Consider the following 12,578-nt stretch of genomic DNA (forward strand, 5'->3'; position numbering starts at 1 on the left):
TCTGAGCACACTCCTACAACAGGCCATGTAGTAACTAAGTGGTCGCCCCCTGTGATGAGTGTTTAGCAACACTGTGATTGTCTCTGTGACTAGTTTCCTCTAGCAACATGCTATCAATAAATGTTAAATTCCTGAGCAATTGTATCTTTCATGTGACAGAAAATGCCTGTTGTACTTCCAGTGTAAATTATACGAAAGGCAGTGATCACAATGTTTTGGCTAATCATTTAATGTTTTATTCAATAAAGCGTAGCATTATACTTCTTATATGGAAAACAGACACTTACCTCTTTAGCTCTCATACGAGCTTCGTAGTATGGCCTTGCTCTTTCAACACATGCACCAAGCTTCTTAGCCAGCATGTCGATTCTCACAGTGGAATCACAAAGAAGCTGACGGAATTCTGCACGTGCTTCCTGTAAGCAATACAGAGGTTGAAAATTTCAAGAAAGAGTTAAGCTTTTTAATCTCTTCTTATACAAACAATCGTTATATCTGATGCAGTCCAGTATAACTTACTTAACTGGCTACATTAAAAAGAAACAAACGGACAATTCCAAAGAAAGTTACAGCTGAAGCTAGTATCGCAGTGTGCACATTTTGAGTGTTTGAGCCAGCAACTGGGCTACATGTTAAGCATGAAACCATTTGGACAGGGTGGTTAACGTGGCCAAGGAGAAGTTTGTAATGTTGAAAGTGAACTGTATGTAATCTATCCCAAATGACGTCAGCACACTTTGCGAAATGCATAAGCTTACAGATTGTAAGTAAACACTGATTCTCAAATATAGATTTATATAGTTTACTATATACCTATCTTCGCACCAAATTTGACATGGTTTGGCTTTCCTACATCTGTATTTTGCGACTGCGGTCTTCGCTTTAACGCCATCATATTAATGGCTTTTAAATACACTCCTGGAAATGGAAAAAAGAACACATTGACACCGGTGTGTCAGACCCACCATACTTGCTCCGGACACTGCGAGAGGGCTGTACAAGCAATGATCACACGCACGGCACAGCGGACACCAGGAACCGCGGTGTTGGCCGTCGAATGGCGCTAGCTGCACAGCATTTGTGCACCGCCGCCGTCAGTGTCAGCCAGTTTGCCGTGGCATACGGAGCTCCATCGCAGTCTTTAACACTGGTAGCATGCCGCGACAGCGTGGACGTGAACCGTATGTGCAGTTGACGGACTTTGAGCGAGGGCGTATAGTGGGCATGCGGGAGGCCGGGTGGACGTACCGCCGAATTGCTCAACACGTGGGGCGTGAGGTCTCCACAGTACATCGATGTTGTCGCCAGTGGTCGGCGGAAGGTGCACGTGCCCGTCGACCTGGGACCGGACCGCAGCGACGCAAGGATGCACGCCAAGACCGTAGGATCCTACGCAGTGCCGTAGGGGACCGCACCGCCACTTCCCAGCAAATTAGGGACACTGTTGCTCCTGGGGTATCGGCGAGGACCATTCGCAACCGTCTCCATGAAGCTGGGCTACGGTCCCGCACACCGTTAGGCCGTCTTCCGCTCACGCCCCAACATCGTGCAGCCCGCCTCCAGTGGTGTCGCGACAGGCGTGAATGGAGGGACGAATGGAGACGTGTCGTCTTCAGCGATGAGAGTCGCTTCTGCTTTGGTGCCAATGATGGTCGTATGCGTGTTTGGCGCCGTGCAGGTGAGCGCCACAATCAGGACTGCATACGACCGAGGCACACAGGGCCAACACCCGGCATCATGGTGTGGGGAGCGATCTCCTACACTGGCCGTACACCACTGGTGATCGTCGAGGGGACACTGAATAGTGCACGGTACATCCAAACCGTCATCGAACCCATCGTTCTACCATTCCTAGACCGGCAAGGGAACTTGCTGTTCCAACAGGACAATGCACGTCCACATGTATCCCGTGCCACCCAACGTGCTCTAGAAGGTGTAAGTCAACTACCCTGGCCAGCAAGATCTCCGGATCTGTCCCCCATTGAGCATGTTTGGGACTGGATGAAGCGTCGTCTCACGCGGTCTGCACGTCCAGCACGAACGCTGGTCCAACTGAGGCGCCAGGTGGAAATGGCATGGCAAGCCGTTCCACAGGACTACATCCAGCATCTCTACGATCGTCTCCATGGCTGAATAGCAGCCTGCATTGCTGCGAAAGGTGGATATACACTGTACTAGTGCCGACATTGTGCATGCTCTGTTGCCTGTGTCTATGTGCCTGTGGTTCTGTCAGTGTGATCATGTGATGTATCTGACCCCAGGAATGTGTCAATAAAGTTTCCCCTTCCTGGGACAATGAATTCATGGTGTTCTTATTTCAATTTCCAGGAGTGTATGACTAATGCGGTCTCCACTGTTCAAAATAATCTGAGGATGCGGCAATCACGCCAAAGGGTCATTGTTAATAAAACACTTGCAACTGAGATTGTTTTCTATTTTTGGAACAGACAGCCTCTATTGCTACATCAGCCAAAATGGAGTGGAGTAATGTGTAGAGGGAACTGAGCTCCGCAAGATCTCTCTGGGCTCCATGTCGATTTTTATAGATGAGATTTTCGTGCAAAAATGCCGTATTGGGAGAGCATAAAACACGTTCCATAATAGATTGACTTCAGCGAAATAAGCTTGTAATTATGTGCATCTTACCTACGACCCTTCTTGAATGCACTTGGCTTGCCAACAGCGCTCGACAAACCTGCACGGTCACTCATCCAAATGCTAGCCAAGTCCAACTGCGCTTAACTTCGGTCACTGGACGGGAACCGGTGTTACCACTGTGCAAGGCCATTGTATATCTAGATACATTTACTCGTTGAAGATATATTCTTGGTGTCCTATCTTAGCTGCCTCAACATGTATACGAAAATGGTTCACTGGCTCTGAGCACTATGGGACTTAACAACTGAGGTCATCAGTCCCCTAGAACTTAGAACTACTCAAACCTAACTAACCTAGGGACATCACACACATCCATGCCCACGGCAGGATTCGAACCTGCGACCGTAGCGGTCACGCGGTTCAAGACTGAAGTGCCTAGAACCGATCGGCCACACCGGCCGGCCATGTATACGAACACATAGCCAAAGTATAATGAAATAATACACTAAAGTAGTCAGTACCCTTCTCAGGTTCACAAAAAATTATATGCCAGAGAAGATCACAAGCAGAGTATGTGGTCAAGGAGCACTCTGAATCACTAATTATCAGGAGCAGCCATAACGTATTACAGTTACCTGCCAGTCGTAAAGAAGGGAATGTGCAATTGAATTATTTAGTGCATGCAGAAATTAAATGCAAAGTATGCAAAATGTTCCTACACAGACCGCGTGACCCAATTATCATGCATGGTGCCACAATAACAATCCTGTAAGACGTCGAAAAAAGGCTCAATAGCTTGTGCGCCAACAACACTACTGGCCATTAAAATTCCTGCACCTCGAAGATGACGTGCTAGAGACGCGAAATTTAACCGACAGGAAGAATATGCTGTGATATGCAAATGATTAGCTTTTCAATGCATTCACACAAGGTTGGCGCCGGTGGCGACACCTACAAAGCGCTGACATGAGGAAAGTTTCCAACCGATTTCTCATACACAAACAGCAGTTGACCGGCGTTGCCTGGTGAAACGTTGTTGTGATGCCTCGTGTAAGGAGGAGAAACGCGTACCATCAAGTTTTCGACTTTGATAAAGGTCGGATTGTAGCCGATTGCGGTTCATTGTATCGCGACATTGCTGCTCGCGTTGGTCGAGATCCAATGACTGTTAGCAGAATATGGAATCGGTGGGGTCAGGAGCCTAATACGGAACGCCGTGCTGGATCCCAACGGCCTCGTATCACTAGCAGTCGAGAGAACAGGCGTCTTATCCGCATGGTTGTAACGGATCGTGCAGCCACGTCTCGATCCCTGAGTCAAGAGATGGGGACGTTTGTAAGACAACGACCATCTGCACGAACAGTTCAACGACGTTTGCAGCAGCGTGGACTATCAGCTCGGAGACCATGGCTGCGGTTACCCTTGACGCTGCATCACAGACAGGATGGTGTACTCAAAGACGAACCTGGGTGCACGAATGGCAAAACGTCATTTTTTCGGATGAATCCAGGTTCTGTTTACAGCATCATGATGGTCGCATCCGTGTTTGGCGACATCGCGGTGAACGCACATTGGAAGCGTGTATTCGTCATTGCCATACTGGCGTATCACCCGGTGTGATGGTATGGGGTGCCATTGGTTACACGTCTCGGTCACCTCTTGTTCGCATTGACGGCATTTTGAACAGTGGACGTTACATTTCAGATGTGTTACGACCCATGGCTCTACCTTTCATTCGATCCCTGCGAAACCCTACATTTCAGCAGGATAATGCACGACCGCATGTTGCAGGTCCTGTACGGGCCTTTCTGGATACAGAAAATGTTCGACTGCTGCCCTGGCCAGCACATTCTCCAGGTCTCTCACTAATTGAAAACGTCTGGTCAATGGTGGCCGAGCAACTGGCTCGCCACAATACGCCAGTCACTACTCTTGATGAACTGTGGTATCGTGTTGAAGCTGCATGGGCAGCTGTACCTGTACACGCCATCCAAGCTCTGTTTGACTCAATGCCCAGGCGTATCAAGGCTGTTATTACGCCCAGAGGTGGTTCTTCTGGGTACTGATTTCTCGGTATCTATGCACCTAAATTGGGTGAAAATGTAATCACATGTCAGTTCTAGTATAATATATTTGTCCAATGAATACCCGTTTATCAACTGCATTTCTTCTTGTCGTAGCAATTTCAATGGCCAGTAGTGTACCTCCGCTGTAAAAGCCTGTGAGGGTCTGGCGCTCGTTGGCGGAGCTGTCATTTGTACTCAGGTGATTCGTGTGAAAATGTTTCCGATGCGATTATGGCCGCACGACAGGAATTAACAGACTTTGAACGCGGAATGGTACTTGGAGCTAGACGCACGGGATACTCCATTTCGGAAATCGTTACGGAATTCAATCCTCCATGGGCCACAGTGTCAAGTGTGTGCAAAGAATATCAAGTTCCAGGCATTACTTCTCAGCACAGACAATACAGTGGCCGATGGCCTTCACTTGTAACAGACAAGCAACACTGCATGAAATGCCCGCAGAAATCAATGTGGAATGTACGACAAACGTATCCGTTAGGACAGTGTGGCAAAATTTGGCGTTAGTTGGCTTTGGCAGCCGACCACCGACGTGAGTGCCTTTGCTAACAGCACGACATCCCCTGCAGCGCCTCTCCTGGGCTCGTGACCATAACGATTGGACCCTAGACGACTGAGAAACCATGGCCTGGTCAGATGAGTCCCGATTTCAGTTGGTAAGAGTTGATGGTAGGGTTCGAGTGCGGACCAGACCCCACGAAGGCAAGGACCCAGGTTGTCAACAATACACTGTGGAAATTGGTGGTTGGTCCATAATGGTGTGGGCTGTGTTTACGTGGAATGGACTGGATCCTCTCCTACAACTGAGCCGCACTTTGACTGGAAATGTTCATATTCGGCTACTTGGAAACCATTTGCAGCCATTCATAGACGTCATGTTTCCAAACAATGATGGAATTTTCATGGTTTACAATGCGTCATGTCACCTGCCACAATCGTTCGCGATTAGATTGTACAACATTCTGGAAGATTCAAGGGAATGATTTCCTCACCCAGATCACCCAACATGAATCCCCATACTCGTCATACTAAGCTACAGCGGGAAGGAAGGCAGCCGGTACGGTTCTAACACAATAGTGGCTCTTGATTCCTGGTGTACGCAATCCTCTATATCAGACTCGTAGTCGCTCCGTACCTGATCTCTAAAACCAATGCATGAACTTCGTAATAATATTTGTAGTTAACAATAAGACCGAATGTAGGATGAACTCAGCAGCTCACAACCACAATACTAGAGGCAGTAATAGTTTACATACAGACTATGCATCCCCCTCTAGGGTTCCGACTGGAGATTTATACTCTGGTGCAAAAAGTCTGTAACAGGTTGCTGGTGGACATCAGGTAGGAAATATAAAATGCTCAAACATTTAAGAACAAAATAAAAGAATATCTCATTAGCATTCCTACTACAATTTATTAGAAAACTTGGATTCTAGTATGTAAACTCTATAGGTCTAACACCTGCATTAGATAAATACTGACTTTGCCAGAATATAGACAGCTTATAGTGGTCTGTGTAAAGTTACATAACAGCGTTGTGGAATTCTTGGGTGTCCGGCCGGTCAAATCGTAATTACTCCACGACATTTCGGCAGATAGACTCATCGCCGTCCTCGTGTGGTCCCTATTGGCGTCCTATATATGCTGGCTGTTACCCCCTCCACCACTCCGGTACTATCGCTCTCCGTGCGGCCTCCACAAGTGGTTAGTGACGGTGGCTGGGGTATCAGCACCTGGCTCCAAATTCTGGTCTCCAGTGTCCACAATATCGCTATCGAGTGTGGACATCACTGTAGAGGAACGCTTTTCTTTCTATACACTCAGCGCAAGGTTCCATGCCTTACTTAGCTGCAGGGCGCTATCTTTACTCATTATATCATTGGACGCTACTTTCAGCGGCCCCTTTAATTACAAAATCCCTGGAGGAGGAAAATTGGCTGCGTATTTTGGTGTTGCTGTAATCCACAGTATGGTCAGTTTTTACACTACGGTCAGCCACATGCGAGCTAACATTCCTAAGATGTTCGGGCTCACATGCGGTTCCTCTTCGTCGAATTGTCTTGGCTCAAACTCGTCTAGGGGTTGAACCGCACGTGTCGCATTACACGCCCTAAATTAGACACTTGTGACCCTTTGGTCTGGCTGATGGCAAGTTTGCGAAATTGTATGAAGTTAATAAGACATATACACTACCTGCCATTAAAATGCTACAGACGCGAAATTTAACCGACAGGAAGAAGATGCTGTGATATGCAAATTATTAGCTTTTCAGAGCATTCACATAAGGTTGGCGCCGGTGGCGACACCTACAACGTACTGACATGAGGAAAGTTTCCAACCGACTTCACATACACAAACAGCAGTTGACCGGCGTTGCCTGGTGAAACGTTGTTATGGTGCCTCGTGTAAGGAGGAGAAATGCGTACCATCACGATTCTGACTTTGATGAAGGTCGGAGTGTAGCCTATCGCGATTGCGGTTTATCGTATCGCGACATTGCTGCTCGCGTTGGTCGAGATCCAATGACTGTTAGCAAAATATAGAATCGGTGGGTTCAGGAGGGTAATACGGAACGCCGTGCTGGATCCCAACGGCCTCGTATCACTAGCAGTCGAGATGACAGGCATCTTATCCACATGGTTGTAACGGATCATGCAGCCACGTCTCGATCCCTGAGTCAAGAGATGGGGACGTTTGTAAGACAACGACCATCTGCACGAACAGTTCGACGACGTTTGCAGCAGCATGGACTATCAGCTCGGAGAACATGGCTGCGGTTACCATTGACGCTGCATCACAGACAGGAGCGCCTGCGATGGTGTACTCAACAACGAACCTGGGTGCACAAATAGCAAAAAGTCATTTTTTCGGATGAATCCACGTTCTGTTTACAGCATCATGATGGTCGCATCCGTGTTTGGCGACATCGCGGTGAACGCAAATTGGAAGCGTGTATTCGTCATCGCCATACTGGCGTATTACCCGGAGTGGTGGTGGGACTTAACTTCTGAGGTCATCAGAACCACTTAAACCTAACTAACCTAAGGACATCACACACATCCATGCCCGAGGCAGGATTCGAACCTGCGACCGTAGCGGTCGCGCGGTTCCAGACTGAAACGCCTAGAACCGCTCGGCCACTACGGCCGGCTTACACGTCTCGGTCATCTCTTGTTCGGATTGACGGCACTTTGAACAGTGGACGTTACATTTCAGATGTGTTACGACCCGTGGCTCTACCCTTCATTCGATCCCTGCAAAACCCTACATTTCAGCAGGATAATGCACAGTTGTAGGTCCTGTACGGGCCTTTCTGGATTCAGAAAATGTTCCACTGCTACCCTGGCCAGCACATTCTCCAGGTCTCTCACCAACTGGAAACGTCTGGTCAATGGTGGCCGAGCAACTGGCTTGTCACAATACGCCAGTCGCTACTCTTGATGAACTGTGGTATCGTGTTGAAGCTGCATGGGCAGCTGTACCTGTATACGCCATCCAAGCTCTGTTTGACTCCATGCCCAGGCGTATCAAGGCCGTTATTACGGCCAGAGGTGGTCGCTCTGGGTACTGATTTCTCAGGATCTATGCACCCAAATTGCATGAAAATGTAATCACACGTCATTTCTAGTATAATATATTTGGGCAATGAATACCCGTTTATCATCTGCATTTCTTCTTGGTGTAGCAATTTTAATGGCCAGTAGAGTAATAACAGTAATAGTAATATCGGGAACTAAGTTAACGACCCATAAATGATGTAGGCCACTCACTTGCGATTTGGTTACAATAATGTTTATTCACAAAGCAAACTAACTGCGAAAGTGGTCGTATTTAGAGTTACTGTTACACTCTAACGCATATCCATTTGACAATCTCTTCGCGAATTACCAGTCCAATACTCCACCTCATTAACTACGCTCTAATTTTGAGTTCACAACAGGCGCGCGGCTGCTCACCGCTCAGAGACTAAGTCCCGCGATACCATACATCGCGAAATTTTGTAAGTCGTTTCACTTCCTAGCTGCCTGACGACCGACTGTCCGCTTTTGCGTCTTAATCCGAACTGTACTCTTTGGTGTCTAGACCAGAACTGTCCCTCTCCGCCCGTTTCCGGCCGCGTTTTCCCGCGCGCCGAACATCGTCACTCAACTGACTAGTGCAGTACCCTTTTCTAAAGTCGCCGATCTGATTGGCTACAGCTTAATCTACATTATTTTACATTTTAACATATTTAAATAATCAAAGCTTGAGCACTTACACGTTCTAAATAAAGTAACAATAATATCCATTACATAATAAACGTTAAATTCTTTTACATAAAACCATTACAATTTCCTTCTTAACTTTGAATGTCACGGCCAGTAGCCTTGCACCAATGTGTTCTCTGATAAATAAATACAAAACAAAAGTAACTATTATGCACTAGACCTTACAACAAATATTCTGTTACCTAATGATTCAATAAGGCATCATGCTGTCATCGTTCAATGCGTTTTGTGTGGAGGAAATGATGATCTGATGCTTAACTGAAAATAATGATGTAGAACAGTAAATCCTAAACTATTATAAATATGATCAATATTCAAGTTTTATTGGGATCACCATGAAAATTTATGAAGGATGATAGATTAAAATTACTGTGGCTTGATTCCCTGCACTACTACAGAATTCAACAGTTTTCATAAATGTTCCCCTCTATGGCCGATGTTAGGTCTGCCATATTTAACACTGCTACGTCTCCTCAGCTACAAAAGCCTTCTACTGGGTTTCCCTATGAAATAGGTTCTCTCTGTCTCACTCGCACACGACGGCGCTTAGGCCTCAATAGACAATAGATGCCTGTGAGTTTCCCCATCTCGTGGTGAACCTGCGCCCTTTGTGACATCTAGTCCTGGACGACAGGATTCGTTTCACAATTCCTGAAGGCTGACTCTTTCGGCCATACACTTAAATGAGAGCGAAATACTCGTTTACTCACACACGGCTGATTTTGTGGTCTGGCATAATTCAATGTGGCGTCTATACTCATAGCACCCCTCTTCTACCACGCATACATTTTCCCCAATGTATGCTTTGCTGCACTGGCAGGAGATTTGGTAGAATGCTGGTTTGCGAAGGCCTAGATCATCCCTCACTGAGCCTAGTAGCGTCAAGGTTTTAGAGGGTGGTCGAAAATCGCATTTAACATTATGTCCCTCCATGATCCTGCCGATCTTTCTGGAAGTATTGCCAACAAATGGGATGCACGCAGATGATTTGTGCCTTTCTTTCTCTTCCTGCTGTTGTCTAGGTACAGCCTATCTAAATGCACACCTTTCCTGCTTGCTGCTGTGTTCCTTTCTTCGCAATTTCGTGTCAAGGTGCTTTAACTCAGTTGGAAGGATGTCTTTGTTGCAGATGGGTCGTAGCCTGAGAGCATGCTTAAAATGCCTTCACGATGTGAGTTGTTGTGACTACTGGAGACATGCAGATACAGATCAGTATGTGCAGCTTTTCTGAGCACACTACATTCCAACTTGCTACCTGGTTTCCATTTCACTAAGATGTCAAGAAACAGTAGGAAGCCATCCTGCTCCACCTCCATGGTAAACTGTATGTTGGGGTACAGCGAGCTGAGGTGATAGAAAAATTCGCTTAAGCTGTCCCGTCCATGTGGTCATATGGCACCACCATCTAGCACAGAAGGACGTTGTGTTACATTCTGCTGCGCCACTGACTTTCAACTTACTAGTTGTAACCTGTGGCAAAGCAAACTGAAAACTATCACCACATTCTGATGCAAGAAGCTTCAAAGAGGCTGCATGGACACGACAGAAATCTCCATCCTAGCCATAGAGCAACATTTCCGACTCCCATTGCTGCTGGCAGAGATAGAGAACTGATAACACAGCATAGTACAGAGAAGAGAGAGTCGCAGTTGTAACCTGGGAACAACTCACTGAGTGGTAACATCACTTCATCACCACTGCCATGTGCTCAGTTGGCAACTTCTTGAGCAAACCACCTCTTTAAGCTGCATGCCAATCTAAGTGCACACCACTGTCCAAGGCCAGCCTGTGCTGATTGACGCTGACCAAAACAAGATAACGGTTTGGCTGATGTATTGACTGAGATGAATAAATACACAATTGTTTTCTCACTGCTTCTAACACTCTAATATAGCCATCCACCCAGCTCTACGTACCTGCCGCCCCACCAACTATCCTGCATCATCACTGTGACCTGCAACGAAATCAGTAACAATCACGTCATCCTGACCCCATTGCAGTAAGCTGACAGCTGAGGTCACCGAATTACTGATGATGACAACCTCTGACATGAACTGGACTAATTCCAGACAACATTCCGATTGAATGGATACAGAAACAAGAACATTCGAGCTATGAGGTCCAGTGATGATAAAACAGACAAATGGACAGAAGAACCCATTCTTGTTGTTTACTTATTTTGTGTGAGAGTTGGCACTGAGTGTGTAGGCGAGAAGCTGCAACATCGAGGAATTAAACCAATATTACAGAGTGGTCACACAAGATTCAAGACTTGTTATGGTCTACGAAGAATTTGACAGATGCTTTCCACGCTGCAAATGTCTAAAAACTTTTATGTGAATGCAGCAAAGTCCACATTGGTGAAACTGGGTGGCCATTTAGCACTCACATGTCAGAGTTTCAATGCTATGTGCGACTGGGGCAGTACAAGAAATGTGTTATAGCTGAATAGCACCAGAACTGTTGTCAGTCTATTAATTTTCAAGAAACTTGTGTGCTTCCTCAGTATCCATGCATGCAGCAGAGAAAAGTAAAAGAAGCTATCAAAATACACTACTGGCCATTAAAATTGCTACACCACGAAGATGACGTGATACAGACGCGAAATTTAACCGACAGGAAGAAGATGCTGTGATATGCAAATGATTAGCATTTCAGAGCATTCACATAAGGTTGGCGCCGGTGGCGACACCTACAAAGCGCTGACATGAGGAAAGTTTCCAACCGATTTCTCATACACAAACAGCAGTTGACCGGCGTTTCCTGGTGAAACGTTGTTGTGATGCCTCGTGTAAGGAGGAGAAATGCGTACCATCACGTTTCCGACTTTGATAAAGGTCGGATTGTAACCTATCGCGATTGCGGTTTATCGTATCGCAACATTGCTGCTCGCGTTGGTCGAGATCCAATGACTGTTAGCAGAATATGGAATCGGTCGGTAAAGGAGGGTAATACGGAACGCCGTGCTGGATCCCAACGGCCTCGTATCACTAGCAGTTGAGATGACAGGCATCTTATCCGCATGGCTGTAACGGATCGTGCAGCCACGTCTCGATCCCTGAGTCAACAGATGGGACGTTTGCAAGACAACAACCATCTGCACGAACAGCTCGATGACGTTTGCAGCAGCATGAACCATCAGCTCGCAGACCATGGCTGCAGTTACCCTTGACTCTGCATCACAGACAGGAGCGCCTGCGATGGTGTACTCAACGACGAACTTGGGTGCACGAATGGCAAAACGTCATTTCTTCGGATGAATCCAGGTTCTGTTTACAGCATCATGTTGGTCGCATCCGTTTGGCGACATCGCGGTGAACGCACATTGGAAGCGTGTATTCGTCATCGCCATACTGGCGTATCACCCGGCGTGACGATATGGGGTGCCATTGGTTACACGTCTCAGTCACCTCTTCTTCGCATTGACGGCACTAGGAACAGTGGACGTTATATTTCAGATATGTTACGACCCGTGGCTCTACCCTTCATTCGATCCCTGTGAAACCTTATATTTCAGCAGGATAATGCACGACCGCATGTTGCAGGTCCTGTACGGGCCTTTCTGGATACAGAAACTGTTCGACTGCTGTCCTGGCCAGCACATTCTCCAGGTCTCTCACCAACTGGA

At 46.8% G+C, this 12,578-nt stretch overlaps 1 protein-coding gene across 2 annotated transcripts in view; it reads right to left on the bottom strand.

Moving 5' to 3' along the window:
* LOC126248753 (uncharacterized) overlaps positions 1–12,578 on the bottom strand; it is a 241,503-nt gene that overhangs the window by 126,683 nt on the left and 102,242 nt on the right. For both annotated transcript variants that reach the window (XM_049950096.1, XM_049950095.1), the window contains exon 3: positions 288–416. In XM_049950096.1, the coding sequence (XP_049806053.1) occupies positions 288–416 (129 nt within the window). The remainder of the gene's footprint in view (positions 1–287; positions 417–12,578) is intronic.

The sequence above is a fragment of the Schistocerca nitens genome, chromosome 3 (assembly GCF_023898315.1).
Source record: "Schistocerca nitens isolate TAMUIC-IGC-003100 chromosome 3, iqSchNite1.1, whole genome shotgun sequence".
NCBI lineage: Eukaryota > Metazoa > Arthropoda > Insecta > Orthoptera > Acrididae > Schistocerca > Schistocerca nitens.